At 43.8% G+C, this 27,769-nt stretch overlaps 2 protein-coding genes across 3 annotated transcripts; one reads left to right on the forward strand and one right to left on the reverse strand.

Moving 5' to 3' along the window:
- Positions 1 to 1,414: 1,414 nt before the first annotated feature.
- Positions 1,415 to 11,826, reverse strand: TOR1AIP2 (torsin 1A interacting protein 2). 2 transcript variants are annotated; one of them, XM_053391303.1, is made up of 4 exons: positions 11,412 to 11,826; positions 5,653 to 6,423; positions 4,365 to 4,451; positions 1,415 to 2,807 (listed from the first exon to the last, which is right to left on the reverse strand). In XM_053391303.1, the coding sequence occupies exons 2-4, from the start codon at positions 6,383 to 6,385 to the stop codon at positions 2,017 to 2,019; spliced, it is 1,611 nt and encodes a 536-aa protein (XP_053247278.1). In that variant the 5' UTR covers positions 6,386 to 6,423; positions 11,412 to 11,826; the 3' UTR covers positions 1,415 to 2,016. The 2 variants fall into 2 exon arrangements, with proteins under 2 accessions (XP_053247278.1, XP_053247277.1); XM_053391302.1 differs by having other exon boundaries at positions 4,359 to 4,451; positions 11,412 to 11,825.
- Positions 11,827 to 16,571: 4,745 nt separating this feature from the next.
- Positions 16,572 to 27,085, forward strand: LOC128415278 (torsin-1A-interacting protein 1-like). The gene is made up of 7 exons (XM_053391304.1): positions 16,572 to 17,077; positions 18,689 to 18,763; positions 19,465 to 19,509; positions 20,981 to 21,064; positions 22,328 to 22,396; positions 24,365 to 24,403; positions 25,881 to 27,085. Exons 1-7 carry the CDS (start codon positions 16,606 to 16,608, stop codon positions 26,693 to 26,695), a joined length of 1,599 nt encoding a protein of 532 aa, XP_053247279.1. The 5' UTR covers positions 16,572 to 16,605; the 3' UTR covers positions 26,696 to 27,085.
- The last annotated feature ends 684 nt before the right edge of the window (positions 27,086 to 27,769 follow it).

Genomic DNA, 27,769 nt, shown 5'->3' on the forward strand with positions numbered 1-27,769 from the left:
CTTGCCTTCTGATTGGAGACACAAAACAGCTGGATTCAAGCTATATGAACCTTTAAAGAAAGCAGCATGCACAGTCTTAAAGATTCGTGATGGTTTTCCTTTCTACAACAAGCGAGGAGACAATAGCCGGGTTGTATCCAACCAAGTTACACTCACTGAAACTAATGAACTTAAGTTAGTTGTGTTCAGAAATTCCCATGGGTTACTCTGGGTATGCCTAATGTTGGATACTGCCCTTTGTTTCCCAGGAGACAAAGCCAGGTAACAGAAGGAAAGAAAGTTTTCTATCTTATGTGTCCTTTCCTGGAAATAAACTCCACTGAATATACTGGGACTTGCTTCTGAGTAGACATACGTAAGATGGCACTGCTAGTGCAAATGGTGCATATGTGAAACAATTAATGTAGCAGTTAATACAGGGATGGAATATGATTGAAATATGATTGAGTGGTGGGTGCTGATAGAACTCCAGCTACGGAACCAGCTGACACCTGCCATGTAACTATGGCAGGTGGTATTCAATGAACTAGTTCCATCAGCACAAGGACTTTGGGCTGTTTGACAGAACTTCTCTTCCCTCTCCTCATGCACCCCCTGAATCTGTTCAGGGGTCCCCCTCACACCCTCCAGAGCAGATTTTGGGAGGGGGCAGGGCACACGCAGGGAGAGAATGGGAGAGTTCCACTGTGCAAGCAGGAATTCTGGAGCTCGTGGAACAAGCGTATTGGATACTGCCCCAGGATTCTAACAAATCACCAGCAGGATTAAAAAAAAAGGAGACACTTCTTTTGGCATGAAGTTTGTTCTCTGTTACTTTGGAACAGACAGATTTGCCTTCCTGAGAGATTCTCCTATACAAAGACATAGTCCTTTAAAAAAAAAAAAATTCTTCCCATCCAGACTAGCTTTTTTCCTAAAGAATGTATAATTCAATGGAAATGCTTTGCAGTTTCACATGGGGAAATGACAACTGCATTTATCTGCCTCCTGTGGTGTCCACGTAGCACACCTGCCTTGCAATACTGTCTGGGGATATGATCACTGCTAGATTATCAACAGTTAAATTGAAAAAACAACAACATTTCCCTCCCTAGCTACCCATGCTCTCCGGTTCTTACATACATGACTTGCTTTTCCACTCATCTCACTACCTAAGAAAGAAATTTGTGCAACTGGCTAAGGCACACCCAAGTGTAAGGTTGCATCATTCTTCAGGAGTTTCCCGATTTATTGCATTCAACTGTGTGAACCCCTGTACCCTGAGTTTAACCTGGACTGGTCTCTCCCCTATCAGTACAACAGACGTGAACCATATTGAGGCCGGCTCAAGAAGCACCGTTTGCTTCTTCTATGTATTTATAGTATTCTTTCTATGCTTTTGATTCAGTGTCAGCACCAAATAAGACACACAGAATGATCCTGTGCTGATATATATTGCAGGGAAAGACAGCCTTCCCTGTTTTACGGCTGGTCACAGATGTAGGATTTATTGCTTTTTCTTTGCTTGTGAAGAGTTAATAGAAGCTGCTAACCAGGGCCTTCCAAATTTCAGGTACATATTACAGGGTGTATTCTCCACCCCTGCACATGAGGATTTAATCCATGTAACGGAAAGCTTAGGCACACTGCTATATCAAAACTAACTTTTAAGAAGGGCAGAGTTTGCTAAGGGCAATTTCCTGGGTCTCTGCATTCATTCTGTTTTCCTCCAGTGGCAAAAAACATTCTGGATGTGCAACGTGCAAGAGATAAATACCACCCACCTCTCCATTAGTATTTTTTAAAATTGTCCTTGGATTGCATCACAAATGCTGCAACGGCTACATAAGTAGCACAGTTAATATACTTCTCATTTTGTCAATCAATACCAACATCAAAATGCATTATTGATATAAAATTAGCAGGCTCCTCATTAATGCTTCTAGACGCTTGCTTGGCTCACACAGTCATGTAGGGGAAAAACAAGTTTCCTTGATTGGTGCAAATCCTTCAGAGCTTTTTGGCTTTCCGCCTTGTTCAGCTCTGGGCTCCGGCTTGCAAAGGGCAACCAGCATCGTCTATGGCTTGTACTGGGTAGACTGGCAGGACCAGGTGGGATATGCGGCTCCACAACCCACTCAGTTTGTCCGTGTCCATGTGGTTGTAGGATGTGGGCATGTCTGAGTTCGTGAACTTGGCCCAGAGGAAGTCCCGTACGTTTTCCTCCACAGTCTGCAGGCCAACATTAGGCTCCAGCTTCTCATCCTCCAGCAAGACTGTCAAAATCAGCGCCACGTCTCTGAAAGCTGCGCTCTCGTGGTCGCAGTACTTGTAAAAGATCAAGGTGGAAGCCGCAGGCAGAGACTCAAACTGATGCACCACAGCCGCCCTCCCCCCTCTGTGGAAGCCAGAGGTGAGCTCCTCGTCGACAGCCAGCTTGGCCCTATCGCTGCTGAGAGTGGATTTCGAGGCTCCATCCACCTCGACCGTGCTGCCGCCGAGGGATGAGGAGTAGGTGTCTGCAATCTGGGAGCTGAGGCACTTCAAGGTGGCTTTGCCTTCCTGCGCAGAGGCAAGGAGTAAGATAGCTGGCTCCATGTGGCGGGAAGCATTGAGGTGTTTCTGTAGGATTTTCCGGACCCGGACCCACAGGTAAGGTCTCTGACCCGGGAAGCTGTCCTTCAGAGGATCAAATCTTGACAGGAAGGCCTCCACAACTGGGTTTTTGGGCACATTCAGGGGGTGAGAATTTAAGTAGCTAGAGACACCTATGCAAACAGCAGCCAAAGCCACCACAGCTCCCAGAACAAGCCCAGGGGACGCAAAACCTGATGATCATGAAAGACAGAAAAACATGATTCAGAAAGGAGCCCGATATACCACAAAATGCCTTATCATTACTAATATTTGTAAGCCACTCAAGGAAGTCTCTCTCCCCTCTTCCCACTCCCCGGCTGAAGAACAGGATAAAAAATGCTATCAATCAAATTGTTGTCTGTTGCACTGTGAAAATCAATAAAAAGCTTTATTTTAAAATCAATAAAAGTCAATCAATCCACATGGCAATAGACTCAGGGGAACACACGGCGGATGGCATAGACTAGCTTCACCTTGTACTGAAAATATTTCATACTCCAAAGGCGGCTGGCACCTCCTGACACACGCACACCAGGCTCCGTTGGCAGCAAAGTTGCTGTCAAACATCAGCTCTGCCCCATGGCCAGTTTCCCAGGGGCCGCCTGCAAGTGGTGGGGAGGGCCAGAGAGAAAACTGGGGAGCGGGGGCAGCAATAAAATGAGCAGGGCAATGTCTGTGCCTCTTATTTTTGTAGCCCAGGGGTCAGCAAACTTTTTCAGCAGGGGGCCGGTCCACTGACCCTCAGAGCTTGTGGGGGGCCGGACTACTGGGGGGGGGGATGAACGAATTTCTATGCCCCACAAATAACCCAGAGATTCATTTTAAGTAAAAGCACATTCTACTCATGTAAAAACACCAAGCAGGCCCCACAAATAACCCAGAGATGAATTTTAAATAAAAGCACATTCTACTCATGTAAGAGCTCGCAGACCATCCACAGGCTGGATTTAGAAGGCGATTGGGCCGGATCCGGCCCCCGGGCCTTAGTTTGCCTACCCATGTTCTAGCCGCATGAAAGCTCACCTGACCTCTGGTCGGTCATGTTGCTGCTGCTTACCAGGAGGTAGAGGGAAGGAGAAAGGAGAGGTGTTGGTGAGGTGGGAATGTTGCAAGCGAAACAGCCAAGCCCATCCAGGGTTTCTGCGGCTGAGTTTGCACTTTGCCAGCCTCACCTCCATCCTCCTCTCTCTCCCTTCTGGTAAGTAGCAACACAACTGACCAAAGGTCAGGTGAACATGGCAGACCCACCATGCCATCACTGCTGCCGCCTGAGTAGAAGCATTGGGGAGGGTATAGGGCAGGGAATAATAATAATAATAATAATAATAATTATTATTATTATTATTATTATTATTATTATTATTATTATACCCCCCACCCATCTGGCTGGGTTTCCCCAGCCATTCTGGGCGGCTTCCAACAAAGGATTAAAAATACATTAAAACATCAGTCACTACAAACTTCCCCTAAACACGTGGCCTGGGGTCGCAAGGGCCAGAGAGAGAGAAGGGGTGGGTCTGGAAGATCACATTCGACCAGTGGGACAGAGATGTACCACCCCTTTCTTGCACAAGAAACCCTGGCTGAAAAGGAATAGACAGTTTCGGATACTAAGAACTGGAGTAACATTCCCAATACAAGCCCTTTTAATTTAATTTAATTTAATTTCCTTTTTTGTCATTTCTTAATTAAAATTTATTTGATCAGCTTTGTTGCTATGTAGAGAACAAAGGTTTTCTCACCATTACCCGGCTGTTCCATTGGTCGTTCTCTGGCGCTCTGCTGGCTAGCCTCTTCTGCGCAGGGCTCAGCCTCTGCTTTGCATCCCTTGTGACCTGAGAAGCACATCAGCGTTATCAGAAATAGCAGCAAGGAAGAAGTCCAGCCGGCCCAAAAGCAAGACCAGAAGAAAAAGAAATCATGTAGTGTACCAGCTAAAACGTGAAGGCGCTTGCCCCAAAAGCTCCCTTCTTATAAATGTGGAGGTGAGTCAGCTCAAATTCTTGCTCTCTGGTATTTTGGAAAATGAGATTTATGTAGGGCGTAAGTTTCGTTTCCAATGTGGCAATGCTTTTAACTACACTCTCGTAGCACACCTTTCCCCCCCCTTTCCATCTTACACTTAAATGTCCAAATGTCTTGCACATTATAGTCCAAATGCTATTCATCAGGAAATAAGGATTTGTTTTAAGTTTTTCATGTGTGCTAAAATTCAGTCTAAGTTTTTTTATATTAAAAAATCATTTAACCACATCAGACATGGATACATATGCTATAATGTTATTGTTTCAGTTAAATTTTTCAAATTGTTATTAAGGAAATGATTATTTTTCTCCTTCCAATAAATTACATCAGAAAAGTTGTCCAAATATAAAGTTAACTTATTAAACCTCACAATAATTTCATAATTATCTGTCAATGTATTTCTAACAGTATAAACAAATCAGTAATTTTTGATATAACTGTAAAAACTACTCTGAAAATTTATTATTCCAAAAATGAAACCTTCATCTGGTTGTAAATACTAAGATTATACCAGCAAGAATGAGTCTTTCTGTAAAAAATAATAATGATTTAAATCAAGTCTTACTAATTATTTAAATCGTAATTTAAATTGATTTGATTTAAATCAAATCCACACTGGCCTGAAGTTTACTAAAGGGATTTAGTACAGAACAAGATTACCAAAAGTCAGGTCAGGAGTGGTATGTGTTTCCTTCTAGTCTTTTCCTCTGACCTCCAATTCTAACAGCTAACTGCCTGTTTAAAATATATGAGCTTTATCCTCTTCCACTTTAATAACAAACAAACAAACAACCAACACACCAATCATCACACATTCCAAGCTGGAGCAACTTTTTTAAAAATAATCATGGAACAAGAATCAGTTTTATACTTTTATGTCCTTTATTCCAGGTGCTTAATTTAAACCCGCTGGTCCTGATCTGTTTCTTTAGTGCAGAATTTTAGACTGGTCTCTTTCATGTGTGTATGCAGTCAAGGTTAGTTACCATGGAATAGTTACTACAGTCTTACCTTCAGTCAAAGATCTTTCCAACCCAGGGCCTTCAGGCTTTTCAACAACTGTTTCTCTTTCCTTGTCCAACAGATTCTCTTTTGCATCACGAGGGTCTTCCAAGGAGTGATCCCTTTGCTGGCTATGTGAACTCATTTTTTCCTGAGGGATGGTTTCGGGCAAACTGTTCTTCTCTTCCATTGGAGAATCTTGTAGGCCAACTTGGGCTGAACATTCAGCCCTTTCATCTGAGGAACCTACCACATCTTCGGGTGCAAAACTGTCTGATAAACTATCTGTGCCTGAGGAAGGCAATATATTACATCCTGGAGGACCACCTGTCTCGATTTTCAGGAGATTTCCGTCAGAATCTAAGTCCTCTGTTCGTCCCTCAGGTTGTTCCAAGGAGTGCAGGCTCTGCTGGTCCTCTGAGCTCATTTTTTGTTCTGGAGTAGTGTTGAGCAAATTGTATTCCTCTTCTGTGAGAGAATATTGCCGGGTAACTTGGGCTACACACCCAGTCCTTTCACCTAATGGGTTTACCACATCTATACCTTCAGAACTGCCAGATATGCTAAATGAACTTGGGGAAAGCCTTGTGTTGCATCCCGAAGGGCCACTGGGCTCCATTTTCAGCAGAACTCTGTCAGACTCCAAGGGATTTTCCAACAAGGACTCCTCTATGGTTTCTTCTGTTTCATTTTGTATAGTATTGGGTGAGATATCATCCGTATCTGGGGGCTGAAGAGTCATCTTCCAGTGTGTTATGAGCTTCTCTTTTCCAGGGAAGCCTGTATGGGCCACAGAGAAAAATGACTGGCTGTTGTGCAATTATCAGGTGATTTTGAGTTACAACTTACTTAAAACCTCACAGTGTTGTTGTGAGGACAAAACAGGGCAGAAGAGAACCATATACACCACCTTGAGCTCCCTAAAGGAAAGGTGGGACATAAATGTGATAGATAATAAAAAATAAAATAAAACCAGAGTCCCTATGTATTCAAGAAGCTTTTACAGTTGCATGCAAAGGAGGTATCACACTGCACATCCAGTAGATTGCTACAAACCACAGCTTCAAACAGATTAATATTTATTGTTGCTTTGTTTCTATTGTTTTGTTATTTTTGTATGGTATGTTGGGCAGCCTTTGGCTGAAAGGTGGGCTGAAAATATCTTAAATAAACCCAACAAAATAGAAGCCAGTGGCAAAGCCAGCCCTATTGTTCACAATTTTATACTGTCCTTCCTTCAAGGAGCTTTATTCTGTTTCACTTTCTGACTTCGCAGGATTACTCATTTTCCAGAAATGAGATTACAGGGAACCAGGGAGAGGACTTTCTTGGTAGTGGCACCCGCCCTGTGGAACGCCCTCATATGTCATGGAAATAAGCAACTATCTGACTTTTAGAAGACATCTGAAGCCAACCCTGTATCAAGAATTTTTTGTTTTACCATTTTTTATGAGCTGTAAGCCACCCAGAGTGGCTGGGGAAAACCAGCCAGATGGGCAGGGTATAAATAATAAAATTATTACAGTGGAACCTCGGGTTACATACGCTTCAGGTTACATACGCTTCAGGTTACAGACTCCGCTAACCCAGGAATAGTACCTCGGGTTAAGAACTTTGCTTCAGGATGAGAACAGAAATCGTGCTCCAGTGGTGCGGTGGCAGCAGGAGGCCCCATTAGCTAAAGTGGTGCTTCAGGTTAAGAACAGTTTCAGGTTAAGAACGGACCTCCGGAACGAATTAAGTACTTAACCCGAGGTACCACTGTATTATGATTACCCTATTACGTTTCATGGTTTACTCCAGGTGGAATATTCTACTCACTGCAGCACATTGGCTCGGAGGGCATGGTCTTCCAGGGCCCACACTGCCAACTTGGTCCTTCAGGTTGAAGGGGAAGACTAGCTTGGGGTGGCAAAGTCCCAGGTTATGAGGAGTTGCTGATGTACCCACCCCACATTATGTGTCTGTCCGCACCCACAACTCAGTTAGAGGGCAGTGCGGAGAGTAGCGTGTTGCCTGAAGCCTAGGTTCCTACTTGGGCACTTGTTATTTCCCAAACTAGGAAAAGCCCCTGTGTCTTTTAGGGCATCGCCATATGGAAGACCAACCAAGGTAGGCCATTTTCCTTTCCTCAGCCTGTTAAGTAGCCATTGTCCAACTCTTATTAATTACAAAATAAATAAATAAACGGAGCTCAAATCACTTTTCCTGTATATTTATTTATTTGTATAGGCCACCCAATAGCAATGCTCTCTGGGCAACTTACTGGTGACAGAACAGGGTTTGCCAAACTTGGCCCTCCAGCTGTTTTTGGGCTACAACTCACATCATCCCTGACCACTGGTCCTGGTAGCTAGGGATGATGGGAACTGTAGTCTAAAAACAGCTGGAGACCCAAGTTTGCAAAAGAACATTAAAATATAATAAAACAATAAAAACAGGATACAAATTTGTCTGTGACCAAAGAGGGTTTTTTAAATATATTTTTTACAATTAGAATTATAATATTATTGCACTATAACATTCCTACATTTTAGGTGGTATGTACCGTAGCTAATGTTTTAATATATATTTTAAACCATAAAGTGGCACCCACTGCAAAAGTTGTAGGGAATTTGGGTCGAGCTGCGATGGGCTCACCTGCCTGAGAATACATTGTCCCTGTCAAAACAAAACCCTACTATTCAATTCTTCAGGGCGGGGAGGGAAGAGAAATTGGACTTTGATCTGAGAAGAGAAGGAAGAACCACAAAGCAAATACAGGATGTCCTTGATTGAATGACAGCTTTATGTGGGTGGTATGTAAAAAGTGACCATAAAGAAGGCTGATCGCCGAAGAATTATTGCTTTTGAATTATGGTGCTGGAGGAGACTCGAGAGTCCTATGGACTGCAAGAAGATCAAACCTCTCCATTCTGAAGGAAATCAGCCCTGAGTGCTCACTGGAAGGACAGATCCTGAAGCTGAGGCTCCAATACTTTGGCCACTTCATGAGAAGAGAAGACTCCCTGGAAAAGACCCTGATGTTGGGAAAGATGGAGGGCACAAGGAGAAGGGGACGACAGAGGACGAGATGGTGGGACAGTGTTCTCAAAGCTACCAGCGTGAGTTTGACCAAACTGTGGGAGGTAGTGGAAGACAGGAGTGCCTGGCGTGCTCTGGTCCAGGGGGTCACGAAGAGGCGGACATGACTAAACAACAACAACATGTAAAAAGTGAGGGAACAAGGCGTTGGAATTCCATTGGAACTCCTAGTGTGGAAGCAACCACAGTGAGTTAACCAGTTAATGGCTGTCAACACACGAGAGATGGGATATTAGATGTTAGTTGTGGGGAGGGGAGAAAATGGAAGGAAGGAGAGAGAGCAATTTGGCCTCTGCCAACTTCTGCCAGTTTACAGTAGGCAGCCTTGGGGTAGGGTGTAGGGTTGTATCCAGGAGACGTACAGTGTGGATACACTAAACACTATATTTCAGGGAGAAGGAAAGGGAAAAGAACACCTTTTTCTCATCCCTGCTCTCCAGAATTGCTACCCCTTCCTTTCTGCATGACAGTAAAATGCTCAGATTTGGGGCTCACAGCTTCTAACACTGTTTAGAACAATACGGAAAGTCCTACAAGTGTATGTGTCCACCTGTTATTCCTCTTCCTAAATTTTTCTTGCAGGTGGCACTTGAACCATGAAATAGTGGAGCTGACTAGTTCAGTCACCAGGGGAAGCATGTGTATGTCTCTGTATGTATCATAATGTTTATCCTATAACTAACTTACTGGATTTCGAAAAAACCAAGATAATTCTCGAACCAGAACAATCTGAAGTCATAATGTTAATAATAATAATAATAATTTATTATTTATACCCCGCCCATCTGGCTGGGCCTCCCCAGCCACTCGGGGCAGCTTCCAAAAAAAAAAATTTAAAAACTGTAATACATCAAACATTAAAAGCTTCCCTAAGCAGGGCTGCCTTCAGATGTCTTCTAAAAGTCTGGTAGTTGTTGTTCTCTTTGACATCTGGTGGGAGGGCGTTCCACAGGGAGGGCGCCACTACCGAGAAGGTTAAATTTCAGAATGCACCATTTGATGAATAACACTCTCGCAGAACCCCAGCCCTGTCTCAATGGCAAATTATATTCTGCAATCAATGCCGGCCCAATACATTTTGGCACCTGAAACAAACCCCAAAATGGAGTGCCCCCTCCCTGCCAGGAAAAAACAGGTGAGTGAAGATTGACATCAGGAACAGGGGGAGGGGGTGGAAGAAAGATTGGCAGCAGGAACTTATGCATCGGACAGAGCTGTAGCTATGGGGGTGGGGGACCAGCCAGGTTTTTTGCCCCAGGTGACGCCTCCAGAAGAGTGCCATTAAAGCTCCCAGACTGTGCACGTGTGTATGCAAATGCACGTGAGGGGGGTGCCAAACTGGGTCTTTGACCAGGGTGAAGTAAAGCTTAGTTTCGCCCCTGCCCTGGGTACCCTGTTGCCTGAGGTGATCGCCTCATCTGACCTTATGGAAGAGCCAGCCCTGTCTACAGTGTATGTAGATGGAAGGAAGTTTCCCTTGATAAAGAGTTGCTGTATTTTCCCAGCAAAGTGCGCTTCATAGCGAGGCATTCCTGATCAAACCAAGGTTTAGATTTGTTGGAGTATAATGGTTGTCACGGGACGTGGGTGGCGCTGTGGGTTAAAGCACAGAGCCTAGGACTTGCCGATCAGAAGGTCGGCGGTTCGAATCCCCGCGGCAGGGTGAGCTCCTGTTGCTCGGTCCCAGCTCCTGCCAACCTAGCAGTTCGAAAGCACGTCAAAGTGCAAGTAGATAAATAGGTACTGCTCCAGCAGGAAGGTAAACAGCGTTTCCGTGCACTGCTCTGGTTCGCCAGAAGCGGCTTAGTCATGCTGGCCACATGACCCGGAAGCTGTACGCCGGCTCCCTCGGCCAATAAAGCGAGATGAGCGCCACAACCCCAGAGTCGTCTGCGACTGGACCTAATGGTCAGGGGTCCCTTTACCTTTAATGGTTGTCGCATTGCCTTTTTGGGGGTCAAACATGGTTGAAGAAGTGAAATCAAATCCTGGAACAAGTTTATTCTAGTTTCAGGGCATGAGGAGTTAAAGAGGTTGCCTCTCCTAATGAGGAATGTATCTGAGCGTAACCTCCCAGATAAAGAGAAATATTGTTATATAAGGCAAAGGAACATGAATTTTCCTTAAAGCGGGGAAACCAGCTTTCCTAGTTTCAACCCACGTCTATTTCCTATATCTTACGGTGGTCTCGAAAATATTGATTACTCTCCAGTCCATCAGAACACATTTCTAGCCAAGGCCAGGGGTGGAGGAACGGGGGCCGCCCAAATGCTGGACTCCAGCTCCCATCAGCTCCTACCAGCTTGGTCAGACATGATGGAAACTGTAGTCCAATAACATTGGAGGGGGGTCACAAGTTGCTCACCCGTTCAGGGCACTCACATAACACCCAGACCTGGGTGCTCACGCTGAGAGCCAACGTTGGCATGCCTTTCTGCTCGCTCTGCCAGTTCGTGGAGAGGGTTCCTTCCCACCCTTGTCTGCTTCGCGTTTTGTTATTTTCAGCGCGACAGACTTGTTCGGCTAACCAAGCGCAGACTTGTTCGGCTAAGCAAGTGCTGCAGAGTAACTCCAAGAGCCGGCCATGCATTGGGGAGAGTCAGGGGGTGAGGAAGAAAAGCGGGGCGCTCGCCTCGCGCGCCCCTGTCTCCCTGAACCCAGCGAAAGGCGCGACCGAAACCCACCTTTCACGCGCTTTCCAAGCGTTGGCTATTTCTTCTCTCTTTTGCGCTCCTCCTCCTCCTCCTCCTCCACTCTCTGACCAGGAAGTAAAGATGAAAACAGACTTTCCCTGTAGAATGTGACTTCAGGCAGGCCTTCCCTTGTGTGTGTGTGTGTGTGTGTTGCTTGCAAGAAGGGGTTTTGATTTTTTTGCGCAGAGAGATTACGCCCCCCAAAGCCTCCCCAAACTTCCTAGCAATTCCTACTGGAAGCCCAGCAGCGCAGCGCACTCACACGCCCAGGACTTTCCATTTCTACCAACGTCAACACCATTCATCCCTAATGGCACCAGGTTCCCCCCACCCGAGGGATGCTGGGACATGTAGTTTTCTCAACCCTCCGTGTCCTATTTAGGAGAAAAAGAAACCGGGTTGACGTTTCGCGGTCGAGGAAAGAGCTGCAAGAGGACCCGGGCAATGTTCCTTCCAGCATGGAAAAGTCCCTTTTGTTTGCGCGCTCCTCCTCCTGCTGTGCTTTTGTGCTTTATCTCCTGAGAAAGAAGGAAGGGGAGGCCATAAAACCCTGGCCGCTTTGGTTGGAAGGGCAAAGTACTCCTTTTTAACAAGAATAGAAGAGACGAGGCTCCCTCTCTCCTGTTAAAAACTCGCGCGGTGCGTGGCGCAGCAAGTCTGGAAAACAACCCGAGCATAATAAACGGGGAGGGGAGAGACTGAATAAATTTGTGAGGGTCCCCCCCGCCCCCGCGATGGCAGGCAGTGTTTGATGGGGATGGCAAAAGAGCACGGCTGTCTTTTACTTTTACTTTTTGTTATTACGTTGTTTACTGCTCCGAGGTTGCCAAAAAAGGCCTATAAAATTTTGAAATAAACGAAAGGACGCAATGAAATTCTAATTAAGCACCCAGTGGTTTCAATGGGAATTGTCTGGACACGGGCATAATCTTTCCAGTGAAACCTATGAACCTTTAATGAATGCATGGACAGTTCTGTGAGTGCTTACATATTATCTATACATGTACTTGCCTAAAAGAAAGCCATTAATTAGATAAAATTCACTAGTACACTAATGGGTATGATCTTGCAGTGACTGACCAGGAAAGCGATCTTGGGACTGTGTTAATCAAAGCATCACCCAAGTATGCGGCAGTTGCGAAAAAGGCATATTCCCTGCCACAGATCATTAGGCAAGGAATTAAAAACAGCCAATACAGTGGTACCTTGGTTTACAACCATAATCCATTCCGGAGGTCCGTTTGTAAACCAAAACAGGTTGTAACCCAAGATGCACTTTCACCAATGGGGCCTCCAAAAATTTTTTCTTGGTAATCCCCCCAAAATGGGTTGTCATCCAAAAAAAGGTTGCAAACCGGGACACACACTTCTGGTTTTACGGGTTTTTAATCCAAAACGTATGCAAACCAAGGTACCACTGTATAGTGATGCATTTATACAATCTGTGCTTGGCTTGAAATACAATGTTTCCACTGCTGCTTCTTAAAAAGGATATTGTGGTTGTGGAAAAGGGTATCCAAAATGGAGAGGGGGCTGGATCAATTCCCTTATCAGATGGTTACAATGTTTTTGGCTTTTTTGCTGGGGGGCAGCAAGTAAGGGTTTGCCACTGGAGGAAAGGGGCTGCTGGGCTAGAGAGACCTTTGGTTCTGATCCAACAGGGATATTATTGTGATACGCCACCCCCAATCTCCATGGCAGTGCAAGACTCCAGGAAATGGGAGACAGCAGGGACTGTGGTGTCTTTATGATGTATGGTTTACTGACACATACATACAACTGAGCTTGCCATGGAAAGGTTCAGAGCATCAGCATTGCAAGAGGGTCCTGCTTCCCCATAGGCACAGCAGCATCCTTGCTCTGTTGCCCTGCTTTCCAAGTCAAATCCCCACTATTCTAAACTCAAACCTCACCTAAAAAACTGGCATTGTCTTTTTCAACTAAACTTCCAGTTGAGGGAGGGAGGAAATCCACCCATTTGCAAATAAGATTTGTTCTTTCATCCTTTGTCTTGCTAACAGCTCATTACCCCAGGCTCACACCTCACTGCAAGCAGGAGGCTAGTCTTGACTTAATTGGCTTTTGACACTTGCTTAATTAAAGGATTAGCAAAGTCTGGCACAAATACACACATGGAGCACCTCACACTGGAGGTGTCTCAATAAGCTTCTAACACCCCAAGACTTAACTAAATTCTAACACTAATAATAGTAATTTACACGCGGGGTTTCCCTAGCCACTTTGGGTGACTCCCAACAGAATACTAAAAACATGATAAAACATCAAACATTAAAAACTTCCCTAAACAGGGCTGCCTTCAGATCTCTTATAAAAGTCAAATAGTTGCTTATTTCTTTTGACATCTGATGGGAGGGCGTTCCACAGGGCGGGTGCCACTCTGCCTGGTTCTTAACAGCAACTTATCACCTTTCCTTCTGTCTGAAAGTTATCTTATGGACTTAGGACTTCTTGCTCAGCTGTGCTCACTAGATTTAAACAGGAAAAATGACATCAGGATTGCACTTTCAGCAGTTTTGATACTTTTGAGTAGTTTATCTGGCTTTAAAAACACTATGGTTTTATGCACAATTACAACCTGCTGGCAATGAGCTCATGACAACATACTGGGTGTTCCTCCCTATTTCTCCTTAGCAATAGTCCCCTGTGATACTGGCTGCTAACATGTAAGTAATTTGCTTGCTTTCAAATTTTAACATTTTTATTAAACATTTTAACTTGGCACACTGCTTTGAGGGCTTTTGACCAAAAAATAATCAACAGAGTTTACAGTGTTTGTTTGTCTGTACAACCTGGGCTCCTTTGGGAGGAGGGCCTGGATATAACTTTGGACAGGAAGAATAAACAGGGCTTTTTTTTTTCAGCCAAATTCGCCTGAACTCAGTTCTGGCACCTCTGAGGTGGGCACTGTGACGGAAAAGTTTGTTTTTGCTGGGCAGGTTAGGTCAACAAGTGTTTTCTTTTTCTTTTTCCCTGCCAGCAAACGGTTAACGAATGGCAGCCTCTGATTGGCCGAGGTTCCAGGAGAGAGGTTTGAAAAGGAGAGGATTTGGAGAGACGGTTCTTTAGGTTGGGATAGAGGTTGGGAGTCAGGTTGGGATAGAAGGGAGAGTTGCTTCTGGGTAGAAACATCCCCTCTGAGGAATATATCCCAAGCTGGAGAAAGGAGTCTCTGAGCTTAGTGTGAAGGACAGTGTGCGGTGTCCTGTGAGAGTAATAGGCCAGGAATTAACTGGGAGGCTGAGGCTGAGCCAGGAGAAGGAGAAGCTGTGAGGATACAGTCTACTTAGGTCTCATTCCAGTCAGGAGGGGAGAGATTCTACTCCAAAAAGAGAATAATAATAATAATAATAATAATAATAATAATAATAATAATAATATTTTATTATTTATACCCCGCCCATCTGGCTGGGTTTCCCCAGCCACTCTGGGCGGCTTCCAACAAAACACTAAAATACAATAAGAAGACTCCCAATCCAGTTAAGAGGGGTGTGGAGACCTCTTGGGTCTGTTACTTGGAGTACCTCAGGAGTAGGGTTGTCCAAGGGGTGTGTAACTGACAGAAAATACCACCTTGTTTAAGAACCAAAGTATTAAATGGCAAGCAACGACTGAGACAGAACTGAAGTGAAATTAACATTATAATCTGAAGTACCCTATGCTTTACCCACTTGTGTCATAAACTTCCTTTGTTTAATAAAACCTTTCTTGTTTATTTGATCAAATCCTGCCTGAGACTCCAAATTGTTAAGTTTTCCCTCACACAAGTTAATCGGGGGTAGTTTGTAGGAATTCGTGGAATTGGTGTTCTGTGCACTATATTTAAGTGAGGGCAGGCCAAACGGCGATAGGGCGGAAAGAAAGTCCTGTTGCGCCATTGCAGGTGTTAATGGTGAATTCTGGCACCTATTTTTTCTAGAAAAATAGCACTGGTAATAATGGTCTTTTCAAAACTTCTATTTCTGATTTTAAATTTTATACATTTCCATAATTTTACAATCATTTTAACATATGGAAACTCGACTTTCTTCCCCCACTTTCTGTGGTTCCTTCAATTTATTTTTTATATTTTCTGCACATTCCAAAATTAACTTTATTCATCTACTTTAAATGTGTATAAAACTGCAGGATATGTCCCTCTCAGACGACTAACTAGGGCTGAGCTTTGCTTGTGAGCTGAACCATCATCAGCAAAAATGCTGCCGGCTAGAATTTGAAGAACTTAATTCCAAAAGGGGCTTAAATCCATTTTGACAAACAAAGAAAAAATCCCAATTTTGGCCTGTAGATGTTGCCTTGAGTCCTACCCATAAAGGGTGGGTGGGGGGAGAGAATCATGTATAAATGTTGAGCCCAAGTCACTGTGTCTTGAAAAGTCACAAAAAGGGGGGGGGAAGTAGTCAGAAATAATTTCCTTCCAAAGAAAATGCCGGCCAAAACGGACTTTAAACGGAATTAAGCTTTTCATCTGCGAAGGGCAGCATAAATTGGGGCAGCGGCTCCCCTCGACAGGTGTGGGGGGGAAAGGCGCCCTGTTGCTGAACCTGCGGGGATGTCGGCATATTCACACGGACACGTAACGTCGCCCTGCAACCCGATCTCGAGCTTATCCAATTGTTTTATATTTACAGAAGGCTGCTTTAAAAACCTCCGCTCCCTTCCTGCCCGACCTATTTGCTCTCCCAGGAGGCGGCGGCGGCGGCGGCTGGATGGGCCGGGCCTTCATCCCGCTCCCTCCCTTCGTCAATCCCCAGACTAAAGCGCCGCTCGGCGAAGGAGCAGCCCGGCCCTTCGCCTCAACCCTCGTCTCGGCAAGCTGCGAAGGAGCCGGGAGAGCGCGGCGGCGGGGCGGCCTCCTCTCTTGGGAAACGGAGGCCGGAGAGCCGCTGAGGAAGAATTTCCTGAGGAGGAGGAAAGTTGTGCTCGTGTGAATGCGCGAGTTCCGGGGAGGGAAGGAGAGAGACCGGGCAAGGGACTGAGGCGGCCAAGCAGTCCGCGCAGGCGAGCGTGAGGAAGCGGAGTTTTATTTATTTACTGTATTTGCCCTGCTGAGGGGACGAGGCGGGTGGCAAGCTGAGCCGCCATCGCAGCTTCTCCCCCAGCTGCGTATTAGCCCGGGGGTTTGAAGCCAAGGGCGGCCTGCGGTGCCCGGGGCGAGCGGGGGGCGATGCTGGGAGAGAGCCCGGCTGTTTCCTCAGGATCCGGCGGCGGCGGGGCCTTCTGTCACGTGACGCCCAGGCCGCCCCTGAGGAGAACCGCCTCTCAAGATGGCGGCGGCGGTGGAGGCGGCAGCATCGCCTCCACTCCCCTCAGCAGTTCCACTCCTTATTCCCGCCCGGCCGGGAGGAAGCCGCCGCCGCGGCGGGGAGTGACTTTCTCCGAGGAGGTGCTGGAGCACCCGGCCACGCCGGCGAGGAGGCTGCGGAGGAGGAGGAGGATGAGGGGAGCGGAGGACGACGACGACGACGTGGACGAGGAACGGGAGGGCGACGAAGGGGAGCCGAGCGAGGAAGCGACCCTCGCCGCGCCCTACGGCCTCCGCTCGGCCGGGAGGCGCCACCCGCCGACGCCGTTCCGGAGGCCCGAGAGGGCGGAGGACCGGCAGGCCCTGCGAGAAGCCTCGGCCGCCGCCTCGGAAGGTGAGTGGGCAGGCCTGTCTGGCTCGCTTCGGTCGAAGCAACCCTTCCCCCCACCAGCCGACGTTGGTGGGACTACACTGCCCATCGTCCGTGACCTGATGGTTAGGGATGATGGGTTTTGTAGTCCAGGAACCTCTCCAGGGGCGGGGTGCTCATGGTTGAAGAAGGCTGTTTTCAGGGTGGTGCAGGTGGTTTCCCTACACACATGGGCAAAGCCAAGGGGGCACAACATTGGGAAGATTCATATGGGACTTTGCCCCTGCGCAGGGTGCCATATTACGAAAGGTTACCTGAAGTCTGCCTCTGCTGGATTGGAAGTCCAGTGGTTGGTGGCATCTCACGGCGGCCCCCTGATGGAGTTTTTTTCCAGAGAATTCCCAATCAAATTATATCTTTGGGCTGCAAACCCTGTATATGCTTATTTAGGAGTAAGTCCCATTGAACTTGGTTGGGCTTACTGTTGAGAAGGCACAGTCAATTTCACAAGCCGCAACAATTCTTAAGTTAGGTTTCTGTTTCCTTTTCCTCATTTTCATCTATTTTGAATGCACAGAAGGAAAGAATTGCGTAAACAATAAGTGACTAAGAAAAATGGTACGTGAGGAATGTCATGGTATGTAAATGGTTACATTTTGCCTTTAGCTTAAACAGTCATACCTTGGGTTACAGACGCTTCAGGTTGGGGTTTTTTGGGTTTTGGCAGTTGCGCATGCGCAGAAGTGCCAAATTGCAACCCGCGCATACGCGCCGCTGCAGGTTGCGAACGTGCATCCCGCATGGATCATGTTCGCAACCCGATCGTCCACTGTATATTGTTAGTTTCTAGGAATGTCTACATGTCTTCTCAAAGTAAGTCATAGGCCCAGTTGCATATCATTGTAAAACAGTACAGTGGTACCTCTGGATGCAAACGGGATCCGTTCTGGAGCCCCGTTTACTTCCAGAAGCGAACGCAACCCATGCCCACGTGGGTTGCTAGTCACTGCTTTTGCGCATGTGCATGACGTCATTTTGACCGTCATTTTGATGCGTGAGTGGTGAAACCCGAAAGTAATGGAGCGTGTTACTTCCTGGTCGCCGCAGCACGCAACCTGAAAATACTTATCCCGAAGCAACTTCAACCTGAGGTATGACTGTAGTTAACTGTTATCAGACAATGTTGCTTAATTGACATAATTATTGAAACTATTTTAATCAGATTCTGTCAATTCTTCTATGCCCCAAACATGGGGACTTTACTTGTCACATAGTCATTATTATATCTTCTTTGAAAAATATGCTTAGCAAATAATGTTTTAATGATTCTGTGATCATTTGGCAGGGGAAAAAATTGGCTAACCAGTAGTAGATATTTGGAGCATTTCTTGATTACATCTTCAAAAATCTGCCTTGCTTACCTATATTTAATGTTATGTCTTAGTGACAGGTGTATAAAACCTGTGGAGGCCAAATATTCAGTCTCTATTTCAGAGTCCTTAGGGGCTCATGGGTTGCATGTTCTGCTTGTGCTCTTAAATTGATGCCTTTTCTCCGTAGTTGAGGGATATGAGTGGCTGCAGTAGCTATTTGATTACTGAATTCTTTGCATTTCTACTTTGCTTCCTTTGGTAGGGAGTAAAAACATCTTGGGAATTGCAGATGACTCTGAGCTTGTTCGACCAGCTCTTAGAAGAAGTCCAAGGACAGGTAAAATGCCTACAGCAGTCTTGAACAAAGTTGTGTTGCTCTATATTACTCGGATGTAATATGTACAGTGCTTATATGTACATATTCATGGAAATTCAGAAATCTGACTAGATTCAACTGATTCTGACTCTGGCTGTTCAGATTCATGTTTTATACAGCCTGTTTGCTGCTGCGTTTGCATGAGTCTGGAAACAAGCGTGGTTCCTTGTTGCATCTGAACTGAGAAACTATGGTTAGGATATGCTTCCAAGCAAGCCAGGATTTGGAAGTCATCTGTAAACAAATTGCTTCATATTTTTGCATGTCTGGAAATTGTTGGCTCCTTATTCAGATGCAATGGGAAGCTATGGTCAACTGCAGCTTGTTGCCCCGTTTCCACAAAGAGTGGGATAATGTGGGGTCAAAGAGGCTGTGTGCAGGTAAACAAAGCTCATGTATATCCTGGTTTATTATACCAGGATTTGATCGTCCAAACATATCCTCTGTAACAGATACCCAGCTCCTAATTTTTGTTCCTTTATTTATACCAATAAAGGAACAAAATACAACTTTGCATTTCCAAGAATTGTGGAAGCTAGAGCTGAAGTAAATGCATTTTCCCTTGTAGCATTATTTGAAATCTCACTTCAGAAATTGACCAGCTTTCTTTTTTTTACTTCTTATTATATTGATTACTAATGAATAATTTCTTGTCTTAACAGGGCTTTCTTATGACCAAGCCAGAGACTCTACAAGAAATAGATCAGGTTGGATCATTTTGCTTTTTAATTTCAGAAAGGCAGCCATTATAATCTGGGACTTACGGCACACTAAAGCATATTGTGGCATATGCTTTTTGTGCGCCAGAACCCAAATTAATAGATGCATGAAGTGCTATCCCTACAGGGAGGTACATTCATGTCTACACATACACATGGGTATGAAGGAATAATCTAACTGGTGGAACCCAGAGGTTTGTGAAATGCAGTAGTCTGTGGTGTTGCCTACACAGAACTCAAATTTATTTATACCTCACCCTTTGTTATAAAACATTTCCAGGTATATTGCAAGAAGGTAGTAAACTAAAGAAAATAGCAATTATTCAACAGATTTCTAATGCTACCATTTTATCAAAGATTAAAATTGCAGGCAAATTAAAAGGTCATTGCCTAGCTCCATGATGACAATAAATTAGGAACTGTAAGTGCTTCTCTTAATTGAGGAGCTACCTGTTTCATCTGAGATGGTGACAGCACTATTGATATTTTTATCAGCATGTTCATGTTGGGGGAGGGGCTTCTTACAGGGGGGATTTAATTATTTATTAGTCATTACTGTTGGAGTAGACTTACAGTGATTCTGTCCCAATGTGTTGTGGCCCAACACATGTAGCAGGTCACACTTTGGATCTAGTGTTATCAATTAAACTGGAAGGTGGTCTAAATGGGATATTTAGCTAAACTCCCATGTTATAACCAGACGGCTACCTGTTGAGGCTTAAGATTGTATGTAGTGTGTGTTCTTTTCTGCAAGGGTAGTACAGTGGTACCTTGGTACTCGAACGGCTTGGCTCCTGAACAAATCAGCTCCTGAATGCTGCAAACCCAGAAGTAAATGTTCTGGCTTGTGAACGTTTTTCAGAAGCCTAGAGTCCAACATGGCTTCCACAGCTTCTGATTGAGTGCAGGAAGCTCCTGCAGCCGATCGGAAGCTGCACCTTGGTTTTTTAATCGTTTCGGGAGTCAAACGGACTCCCAGAATGGATTACATTCGAGAACCATGGTACCACTGTAAACCTATTCCTATGGTCTTCTGGAATCCAATGGATTTCTGCATGTTCTTGGAGCTCCAGGTGGTCCTTTCAATACTTTGGTCACCTTGTGAAACGTGGAAATGACCAGAACAATTGACAATTGAACAGTTGTTCCTGAGCATCCGCTCCTGTGCTGTTGAGCTGGCTAGACTGCTAATATGGACCACCTATATTGAAGCAACTCTGCTCACTTCTAGGTCTAAAGTGTCTAAACTCATTTCAGTGTGGTGCTCTTTATGTGCATATTTCTTAAAGTTAAGTTCATTCTTGAAATATGCATTTAGTCCAAAGTAACTACTCATCTTAATGAATTAGTTGAAGCACATGGCTGACCAAACCTAAATCTAAGGATGGGGCTGTAAGTAAATATGGGATTAAATAGTTTTATTGCTTTAGGCTCTGATTCAACATTTGTATCTTTTCAGAACATGAAGCAACTGAAGTGGAGAGTGAAAACAGACCTGAAATCTGGCATGATAATTTTCAGTCAGCTAGCAGATTCATAGAAGGTAGCAGTTGCCTGTTTTCCTATTCCTGACAGGGTGTCAGTTTGTTATGTGGTGCAGGATCTTTTTGTATTTTTTCCACTGCGGTTTTCCAGAAATTTAGGCAGCTCATAATATAGAGCTATAATCTGTGAGGAATTCATTGCGGCACCCATAGATTGAATTGTGCATATCCAAAAGCGGTTGTGTGCATTGCCTGAAACTCTGGTTGGATCAGAGCCCGTTCATGCAGGTAGCAGTTTGACATGCAATATAGTGATAAAACGTAAGATGACTCTTGATGCCAAACGCCGGTATCGTCCGCATTCTGTTCTCACAGTGGCACCAACCAAATACCAACAATAAACCTGCAGGCAGAACAGAGCACAATAGCACTTGCCAGCTCATATCCCCCAGCAATTGGAGGCATGTTGCTTCTGATCCTGGAAGTGGTATACAGCCATCATGACCAGTTGCTATTTAGTCTAGTTCTCCATGAATTTGCCTAATATTTCTAAAGCTGTACAGGTTGGTAACCATCACTACAAATTCCACAGTTTAACTATGTGCTGTGTGAAGTAATTCCTTTTAGCTGCCTAGTATCGTGAGAGAGAAAAGCTTATCTCTATTCATTTTTTCCACACCATGCCTAGCTTTATCATATCGTATCATATTCCCTTCTTGCTTTTTTTTCGAAACTAAAAATCCCTAAACATTGTAAACTTTTCTCAAAAAGGAGTAGCTCCATCCCCTTGATCATTTTGGTGGCCATTTCCCCCCCCCCCAAGCTCTACAATTTTTTGAGGTGCAGTTACCATAACTGTTCATAGTATTCCAAGCACACCAAATCAGTTCCAGCAAGTGGAGACCAAATCTGTGGCTTGGGATTTTTTGCCCCACTGTGCATCACTTTACACGTGCTTACATTGACGCTTTGCATTGCCATTTTAATTCCCATTTCCCCAAGTTTACTTCCTTTTGAAACTCCTTGCTATCATTTTTTTCTTCTTACCATTCTGAACAATTGGGTGAAATCAGAAAACTTTGTAAGCTGCTAACCCTTAACCTACAGAGATTCTTACCTCACCTGTCTGCTTAACTTTCTGATTGAACTATTGTCTGGGGCTCCCTGTGCCCCTAGAGCTGGGCTTCCTTGCAAGCTTGTCTTACTCTTATATCCCTAGCTAGCTTTCTCCATCTAGGGCTCCTTTTGCAGTCTTAGGATTGTGTTGGTTCCTTGTATCACTAATGTGATGCCGTGTTTTTTTCTTGCATCCTCTTTTTTAGATGCACATTATTTTACTCAGAAACCACAAGGGCTTAATCAGAAGACAAAGTTAAGAGCGAGAACGCAAGGTTTGTATGGAACTCCAGTTTTTGTATGTGGGTATTTTGCCTGCTTTTATTTTAAAACTTTCATGTTTATAGCTGTAGGTTAAATGTGTGTTCATTCCACATTACATGATTATAGAACACTGACAGGATGATATGCTAGATTTAGTTCTGGGTTGGAAAGTAAAAGAGGAGAGATTTAAGACATTGGTTTGGCAGTGGTATATAATGAAATAAATATAGACAGACAGACCTTGTTAGTCTGAAACATTGGGTTGTACCCAAAGAAGTTACCCTGTTTGTACAAGGATTTCCACTTGCACAGTGGAACTTCCTTGGGCTCCCCTCTCCCCAAGTGCCCCCCACGTGGCTCTAGAAGGTGGAGGAATCCCATAGAACAGATTTGAGGGCAGGAGAGTCGGGGAAAGTTCTGTTGCACACGTGGAAATCCTTGCCCAAACAGGATGACTTTATTGGACATAGCCTGTGGTTGAATAAGAGGATTTCCCTGCGTTCTTCTAAACAGATGCATTTTTGTTGAAAGTGTATCTAAATGTGAGGTCTGAATTCATAAGTATATAATGGTCATATTGTCCTAGGTAGGTGTGATAAGTGTGAAATGTTCCAGTACTGTGTTTTGGCAGCAGTGCATGGAATTGGCATTAAACCCAATATATTTCTCTTGAAATATATGCCCCACTTGATACCTGTTGTCCCAAACCTATTTCCTTCACCTATTCCCCCTTGCACAGATACTTTCACTAAAATAAGCAAGTGTAATGAGGTTTATGTAAGGAAGACTCTAAGCTCTGTTGAAGGCTTTGGACACGGAAACAGAAATATTAGGTCCTATCATGAGATCTTTTTTCAATTTTTTCTGTGGGGGAAAAATGGAAATATAGGGGTAAACTGGGGGAGAAAAACCTTGAACTTTTATTTTTGAATAATTAATGAAATGCTTTTTAAGGCAGGGTTTTAAGATAATGTGTTGACTATAGTTCACTTTCTCAAAATGGGTCCCAGTAACTTGTTCAGATAGTGGTAGCCTTCTGTCATCATGACAAGCTATGTTTTAAGTGTCACAGATGAGTTGTATTTGTAGTGAGCCTCTGGCTCACAACAAATACAAAAACTACAAATACAAAAACTAAGGTAGGCTTAGTGTTAACTAAACTTTCTGATTTGGACAGCACAGGGAGCTGAACTTAACAAAAAGTGGAAACAATGTTCCTCAAACCGTCCTCTACCTGAATGCATAGCTAGCCGTAGGCATTTCTGACAAAAGAGCCATGACATACAGTCCAAACATGGCTATTGTTTTGGCTAATTACTAATACTGCTTGGCTAAATACTTTTGAAGACTTACAAACAGTTTGAAGAGGGATAATTGTTTGTAGTATGTACCACCTTGCCACTGTTTCCTCAAAGTGATGCAGGGTGTGTTTTTTTGTTTCATCTTTTTGGATAATGTTGACTGGAATGGAGTCTGTTTTCTTTACCCAAATAATAATACTTGCTTTTATTTATTGTAATGCTTCCTGTTTTTCCAACTGGCAAAAATATATACATTTAGTACAGTATTTTAAAGATGGAACAGAGAAAGCTGTTGCATTTGTAACAATTTGAACAAAATGTAGATACTTAAATTGTACTATACACTATAAACTAAGGCATTTATACTCTGCTACATTTATTATGTAATAAGTTATACAGAATATGTTTTATAGCCTTAAAACAGCAAAGCAAATTTACAACTGAGAAAAATGCATGTTTGGGTTTTCCAGAAATTATAAATATTATAGCTACTTGGATTCAAATATGAATTCCTGTTGTGCTGTTCTCCCATTGCCTTATGAATATGATGAGAATATTCCTCTTTTTGTAGGAAGACAATTTGGATCATGAAGTTTATGGAATTTATTTATTGAATTTTATTTGAAAATAATTGGATTGATTTGCACTTAAATCTCTTATCTTTGGTTTGTATTCTAGCCCATGTGCCAAAGAAACAACCACATGCTGCTCCGAAAAGTAAGGTATTTTCCTCTTTCAAACTATGTGTAGTTGTTGTGGTGTCTGTTCGTACCACCGATAAAATCTAGTTGTTTTTTTTACTGAAATGTGTTTGGCAACCTTGCACCTCTGTAATTATGTATGCAGACTTGCTTGTCTAGAATCTAGGCTTTTAATCGGGTGGGGAACCATTTTACCTCAATGGGCTAGATCTTTCTCCACTCCACAGGCCAACTTTGATGGGTGGGAAATGATTGACATGTTGGGATGTTCTGCCCATGTGTCAAAATTCTGTTGTTTAGTGCTTGGGTACTACAGCTCAAGGGGCTTTTCTAGTCTTATGTTGGGCATAAGGTTGGCAAAATTGCTTTCTGAAGGGATTGGTTGTGCAGTTAGATTTCTCACAGGGAACTTGGTTGCACAACCAATCCAGCATGCTTGAACACTCTTTCCATCAAAGGAAGAGCAGTTACTTCAACTCTGCTTCCTGCAGAGTTGTTCGAGCAGGAAAACACGTACGATAGACATTTTCCTTTTGAATGAGAAGGGAACAGCCTTAAAAGATTTTAAAACATACCACCTTATTCCTTGTGGTGTAAAAACTCTACCAGCTGAGCATTATTTCTGGCGATCGATTTCTGTTGTGATGGAATAGGGAAGGGCTATAGCTCAGTGGTAAAATACACATGCAAAAGGCCCCATCTTCAGTCCACAACAGTTCCAGATAGGACTAGGAAAGATCCCTGTCTGAGACACTGGAGAGATTATGGCAGGTGGGGATAAACTACACATTACATTTAATGCGAATTTGTGCAGTTGCACCTTTTTTCTTTTTTTTTTAAAGAAAAAAATGCAGACATGGGGTCTCACTACAGGTGGGGTCAATTGTTATTGGGCTTCACCTGTTAAGAGGATATGTTACCCTTTTTCCCTCCCTAAGTCATATTTAGGAGAAAATCTCCCCCCACCCCTGCAACTATGAGGCAGATCCCACTTGGCTATGAACAGGAAGTTGTTTCCATCTAGCAATCTTATCTGCAGATGGTCACAATCCACAAGTTGGTTGGGGAGAATATTTATTTCACTCACTTTAGCAGACAAATCTGTGGGTTGAGACTGGAGAATTTTGACATAAAGATGTATTTTTTCCAGCAGAAACAAGCTTGCAATGAACAGTAATGAAGAAGCCATAAATACTGCCAAATACTGACTTTAAGAATGCCCGCGTGTGCCATGTGTGAGATTTTCAGTCCCAATATTTAATTTATGAACATTTTTCAAAAAGCAAGCTTTAATTTGAACTTGTTAAAGTTAACACTTTGCTTTTTGCTGTTTTTCTGGGGAAGCCCAATTCTTCTGAATTGTCAATAGTGTGCCTTCCAATCTGCCTGAAATGGTGATGAAATCAGCCAGAATAATAAAAGCAACTTCTAAAATGAAACTCAGGTGTATGTATTTTTTCTCATCCTTTGTTTTGTGTATATGTGTGCACTAGGTTCTAAACAGTCTAATCGGGGACACGCATTTGCATGGATTCTGCCACTTATAGTAGTAGTAGTAGTTTGCCTTGCTGGTGGTGGATGGTATGTGCTTCAGTATTCATCGTACCGTAGTTTGGAAAATAACCTGCGAACTGAAGCCCTGAAAGCATTTCAGAAACAAATGAGAGATCTCATGAGCAGCTACCCAAGTCAAGACAAAAAGTTGTGGAAGGGAATCCGAGTCATCTTGGAGAAACGCCTCAACTCTTCTCAACCGTTTTTGCAACCAGCTGTTTTATTGTTCACTGCAGCAAAAGAAGCTGAAGATGCCTTGAAATGTTTAAGCAACCAGCTTGCTGATGCTTTCTCATCCTCGCAGCGCGCTTCTACAATAAAAATTGATGGGGCCAGCAAAGCCACTCTAGACAGTGATGATGTCAAACTCCTTGTGGACGAAGAGTTGAGTTCTGGGTTCAAGGGAGGCAGGAAGGTGGCAGTCGTGCATCGATTTGAGTCGCTGCCTGCTGGTTCCACCCTGATATTTTACAAGTACTGTGACCATGAGAATGCAGCATTTAAGGATGTTGCCCTACTTTTAACTGTTCTTCTGGATGAGGAAACTCTAAGAAAGGACCTTAGCCCACTGCAAGTTGAGGAGAAAGTGAGGGACTTCCTCTGGGCTAAATTTACCAACTCAGACATGCCAGGTTCCTATAAGCACATGGACACAGACAAACTGAGTGGGCTGTGGAGCCGCATATCCCACCTGGTCTTACCTGTGTGGCCTGAAAATGTCCTTCCTCAGGAAAACTGTTTGCAGGTGAAATAATATTTTTGTAAGAGAGAATGGAAACAATACAGCATGTGTACATCTATTAATGGCTGGATAGGGTATGTATTTCCAGCTTGGTAATCAGAACTGACTCTTAGGTGTGTGCTTCAAAATTTTAAATCTGATTTATTCCTTTCCAAATAAGCTGGAAATTCACATATTAAGAACTTGTAGAGCATAACATAGTTCTGTTTATGTGACACTCCTGTAATTCTTAGAGTTCAGGACCTTGCATCTCAAAAGAATATGGATTGCTAGAACTACTTAACAATTTGAAGTCGGAGAATATTGCAAATGGGAGCAACAAGTTAATGAATAGTAATAAGCACATGGTTCTGTCTTCTTTGTACTTGAAGTGTATTAGAATAAAATGCAAACTCAAAGCTGTCACTAAGACTTCGTATATCCAGTAACAACTCTTGTCATCCATTTACCAAAATCTCGCATGGACTAACTCTCCTATAATTGCAGGCTCTTGGAGTTTGCTTTAGCCACATCCTGTTGTTGGGTTTGATTAACATAATGGTGCAATTCAAATTTCTAGTCAGGAGTGGCAGGCCTTCACATACAAACACAAATGCCCTGTCCAGATTCTAACTTTGGGATTGCCTTCACAATGCCAGTATTTTTAATCCAGAACTACAAGGCTCGTCAATCTCTGTTGATCCACTGCCAGACTGACCAATATGAATTTCCTTTTGCAAATGGGAGTCCCAGGTGGACAAGATGCAGCCTTTGTAAACACACATTTTTGCACTTGTCCAAAAAGGAGCGAAGGAATCACTGATTTAGATTAACCCATAGTTCAATCAAGATTTTTAAAAGTGTTGTACTGGTGTGCTTCAAGGTCCTTCCTTTCTCAAAATAATCCACTCTTCTGAAACTTATGAATATTAAATATGACATATTATTTTAGATAAGCACAGGTTTTAATGGTGCCTTTGCGCTGGGCAGAACTTATTTATTGCAGAAATGAAGACTAAAGTCGTCCCCCCCCCCCCCCCGGTTTGGATTCCTGCCCCGCAGGAAGATGGAACTTTCCATGTAAAATTTTAATCTGACAACTGGTAA

The sequence above is a fragment of the Podarcis raffonei genome, chromosome 6 (genome assembly GCF_027172205.1).
Source record: "Podarcis raffonei isolate rPodRaf1 chromosome 6, rPodRaf1.pri, whole genome shotgun sequence".
Classification (NCBI taxonomy): domain Eukaryota; kingdom Metazoa; phylum Chordata; class Lepidosauria; order Squamata; family Lacertidae; genus Podarcis; species Podarcis raffonei.